Source organism: Aristolochia californica, unplaced genomic scaffold, assembly GCF_029961685.1.
Source record: "Aristolochia californica isolate CCGP_79_NKW_82.1479 unplaced genomic scaffold, dmAriCali1.0.hap1 SCAF_13, whole genome shotgun sequence".
NCBI lineage: Eukaryota > Viridiplantae > Streptophyta > Magnoliopsida > Piperales > Aristolochiaceae > Aristolochia > Aristolochia californica.
Genome location: NW_027181804.1, coordinates 7,418,683 through 7,423,334, shown reverse-complemented (window position 1 = coordinate 7,423,334; position 4,652 = coordinate 7,418,683). Strand labels below are relative to the sequence as shown.

Genomic DNA, 4,652 nt, shown 5'->3' with positions numbered 1-4,652 from the left:
CATAATAGAATTTGGTTAACCTTTAAAACTAATATTACTTTTGAGTGGTGTATAAAGTACTTTCAAATGATCTTATGCCTACAAGAGTTAAAGGTAGAGTTTTTAGTATATGAACACAAGTTAGTCCCAACCAGTTACTAGGGGGAAGTAACTCCATCATCCTCTCTAAGCCATTGGAATGAACTCAGAACCATGCTCTAGTCCTTACTAATTGAAAACCGGTATATTGGAATGAACAAAGACATGTCAACATGTTTATTTTTATAATATTTAAATACTTAATCAAATTGTTACATTTACAATATCTAAATTCTCACTCTTAAAATAGTAATTAAATATAATATTAAAAATCTTGAATTTATATAAATAAAAAAAGATATTTTATTATATAAAATTACTTTGATATATTTAAGTTTCATAAGATAGTTTTATTTGACTAAACTAAGATAGATTTAATTTTTTTAAATTAATAAGTAATTTTAAAATAAAATAAGATTATTTATTTAATTAGATATATAAAAAAATGATTAAAAATACTTAATTTTATAATATCCAAGCACTTAATCGAACTGTTACTTTTACAAAATCTAAATTCTTACTCTTAAATTAGTAATCAAATATAATTTTAAAATTATAAATTTATATAAATAGGCATGAGGGTATTTTATTATATAAAATTATTTTGATAGATTTAGATTTTATTAGATAATATTATTTAATTATTATATTAATAAACTAAGATAAAATTTAACTTGTTTGAATTAATAAATAAATTTTAAAATTAAATTAAATTATTTATTTAATTAAATATATAAAATAAAACACTTAAACTAATATTTACTTTTATAATATCCAAATGCAAGAGTGAAAGGGCATAATGAACAAATTAATAAGAGTAATGAAAATGAATTCATTAGCCTTAAAAAGTGATTTTACTAAACAAAACGAGTGAAACTGTAATCACTAGGTAATTTATTTTCACTCGCCACTTACTCTGCGCTTTGACAAGTTTTGTGGTCATTTGATCGTGAATGTATTATACATCAAGCTTCAGTGTATGTCAATGAAAAGTGAAAACCAGAAATAAATTAAAGAATCACTGCTTGCTTGCTTCCTTACGTTGCCGTGCAAAATACCAGCATCAAAACAGCTGACAAGATTCTTGCAACGGCGACCATGTATACACCGGCATTCGATGTATCGGGCGCTGCCAGGGAGAAGAGTTTGAAGTAGGGGTTCGAGCCGTACAGAAACTGCGCCCCCTCCACGTCATCCACCGTTAGATCGACTTTTTTCGTCCGAGGACTCAAACTGGCGTACATGATGGCTTCCTTGACAGGCGTATGGGCCAGTCCCAGCACGTGCCCGATCTCGTGCGTCGCTACGGACTCCAAGTCGACGGCCGACTTGGACTTCTCCGTCCCAAAGTCCAGCGTCCACTTCTCCGCCGCGTCCAGGTGAAACCGCCCGTTCTCCGGAGAGAACGCGTGCGCCAGCACCCCCAGAACGCCATCGAACGGCTCACCGTCCCCGTGGTCACCCTTGTAGAACCCGATCTTGATGTCGGACGAAAGGTAGTCTGGCGTCTCCACGAATGTGACCGGGATGGCGTCGGCCCACCGGAAGAACGCACGCCGGAAGGCGTTCCGGATGTCGGAGGTGTCAAGATAGTCGATCGTGTTCGTCGGGGAAAAGGAGTACGTAAGCTTCGAGTGGGTCCATCGTGGTTGTCCCGGGAAGAAGTGGTATCGACGTGTGGTATGGAGTGGGCCAGCCAAAGAGAAATCGTTCACGCCGCACCGCGGGGTGGTTATAGACGATATCGTTTCGGAGTCAAGACGGCCATTGACGGGTAGCCCGAAGTTGGATTGGTATTTGCTCACCGCGGACAATAATCGGTCGTCGAACGCGTCTGTGAAATTCGTCCCCGGAAGCGGCCGGATGTATCCGAATCGGTTGAGATACTTCTTCAGCTCGGCGATGCCGGTGACTTCCTTCCCACGCTCTGTGTCTATCAACTGTTTGAATTGATCACCCCACGTGGTGCTAATCTCCACCTGGGAGATGGCTGCCGTTTGCGTGTTCTTCTCCATCGGTGCAGTTCTGGCGGGAAGACTGACCCCGAAAAACACTGAGACAGATATTAAGAAGAGAGGGATGACAGAGGAAAAAGATAACGGAACCATGTCTTTGTTACAAAGAATCGATCGTACAGTAGCGATGGTGGGAGAGAATGTTTTTAAAGCTTCCCTCCTTTGTGGGTTTTTATCTCTTGTCGTTTTTTTTAATCCTACAAAACCTATGCAGTTTCGTTGGGCAAGGTTCATTCTTTGCCTTGTTTAAATTTGTACCTTCTTATGAGAATTCTTCCTCTCTGGTTCTACGGTTGGTGAACCACTGATTCACAAATGAACAAGAAAAGAAAAAAAAACAAACAAACAAAAGAAACAAGAAGAAGAAGAAGAAGAAGAAGAAGAAAGAATAAGAGAAATTCAAAATTTCTATCTATTTAATTAGATTCCAAGAGAGTGGAAGGTTGCCGAAAAGACGGACGAAGAGAAAAGACGGGTGGCACCCCTGTAATTGGATGAGGGATGTCTGGTATGAAGGCTGACTCGATGATGGAGCTCGCCAGGTTACGGATGATTCTCCGCAGAGCTGGGCTTCTGAGTCCTTGTTTCGGACGTGAGGAAGACTCATCCGATGATGACAAAAGTCACGAAATTGCTCATGAAGCTTCAACTGTAACTGAAGGGCGAGTACGTAAATCCACTGTTCGTTTCTTGGTTTAATTATTCTTCCATAAAAAATGAAATCAAAGATGACATCTTTAGTATCAACGTAGAGAAGATTATTTCCGCAGATGTTATAAAGAAAAGGACGTTAGCTTCTCCGGTTGCTCTTGTAAACTCTTTTTTCTTTTTCCGAAGGAGAAGGGAACAAACACTTTAGGTTAACCAGAAGCCCAGAAGCCCCGAAGACGACAAAGACTTCCGCCAGTCAAGGAGAAAGAGACGATACTGTTAAAACCAAAAACTTCCTCTTCGTTTCTATTTATGGGTCTTCTTCTTCTATGCTGTTACAGCCCTGATCAAACCTCAAAAAAAATCAACATTGCCGAATGATCGATTCGAAGAAAGCAAAGAGTCAGAACCACGTAGTTTTCAACGCAGGAAAAGATAAATTTCAAACTGTGAGGTACAAATTCCAGACGTTAATATCTGGGGTTGTGCGGAAAAAGAAGGACTGATCGGAAATAAAAAAGGAAGGCAACGACGTTAAACAACTGAGAAAAGCGATGTCGAATTGGTTAAAATAAGAGAGGTCTGTGAGAGACTCACGTAAGGTTGGCGAGCGACGATGCTTGAACTTGCCTGCGATTCCGATTTCTTTATGAGAGCGGACTGGGCCGGTAAGCGTCTGGGTCGACCCAAGTCATGAACACGATGGTGATTGGCGAGGAATAATATGCATGAGTGGAGTTGTGATTTGCTTTTACATGTATTTGCAATGAGTGGAGTTGTAATGAACATAAGTCTTCATCCTCTCTATATGGTTGGAGGAGGCTTGACAAATGTTAGTATATATGGACTAAGTAGATCTAATGTTCTCATCAGGTTTTCAAAAATCTGATTTTTCATATTGAACCAGGTTTTAAAACTAGTCTATGTAAAAACATATGATGAGCTTGGATTTTCAACACTATTTTTCACTTAGCCACAAATACTTTCCATTCCATCCTTACCAAATCTTTATATCCTTGATTTGTCTCAACCAAATCTTGTTATCTCGTCCTTGCTTTTTATTGAAACATTGCAACAGTGATTGGGCTAGTACCGAAATTAGCTTTAACATCAATCTTCATAACATTTTTAAGCTTAGAAAAACTTTATTGAAGTAATGAAAATGAAATCGGGTTTGGATAAGTGTGGGTTAGGTTTAAGTCAGGTTTTTCGACATTCATTCCCACCCTTTGAACATGATCTTATAACCTGCTTACGAAAACCTATCACAGATAAGCAACAAAGACATACCAACGCAAAGACATGCATGAGAGAATATATAATTCCAAGCTACATAAAAAACCATAAATACAATGGAACACCAAGATCAAACAAAGGTGGCATAAGAAGCAAAATGGGACACATCGCCCATGCAAAACCTTGCAAGGGTGAAGTCCACTTCATCCATGCAAAGACGACGCCTCCATGCATGGTTCTAGACAAATTCATCCCTATGAACACTCATATACGAGTCTTACTACAACCTTCCGATACTACTTAAGGATCTCCTATAAATCATGGCCAATCTACCCACATCAATCAAAGAGACAAATTATCTCAAAATCACTCAATCAAAGGAAGAAGATCAAAGCCAAATAAATCAAGTACGTGAAAGAAATTAAGATCCAAAATTAATGGGAGAATAAATGAATGATTAAACATTGACTTGTATTGATTTATGTAATTTTGTCAAGATACCTAGATGTCACCTAGCTAGAGGATGACCTTGAAAATTTATTTCTCAATTAAGGGTTTGACAAAACCTATATAAACCCTTGTAACTAGGGGTGGCTTCAAACCGAACCGGCTTGAGTTCGACTCAGTGTCGGCTCGGTTCGATTCAATATCTCTTGAGCTGGGGGGGGGGGG

The 4,652-nt window shown here is 38.6% G+C and overlaps 1 protein-coding gene across 1 annotated transcript; it reads right to left on the bottom strand.

The window, feature by feature from the left end:
- Positions 1-1,115: 1,115 nt before the first annotated feature.
- Positions 1,116-2,093, bottom strand: LOC137947595 (metalloendoproteinase 1-MMP-like). Its single transcript, XM_068793403.1, has one exon. The coding sequence runs from the start codon at positions 2,091-2,093 to the stop codon at positions 1,116-1,118; it is 978 nt and encodes a 325-aa protein (XP_068649504.1).
- Positions 2,094-4,652: the final 2,559 nt, after the last annotated feature.

Coding starts and splice junctions, on each gene's coding strand:
- LOC137947595 (XM_068793403.1), bottom strand. CDS start 2,093: ATGGAGAAGAACACGCAAACGGCAGCCATCTCCCAGGTGGAGATTAGC.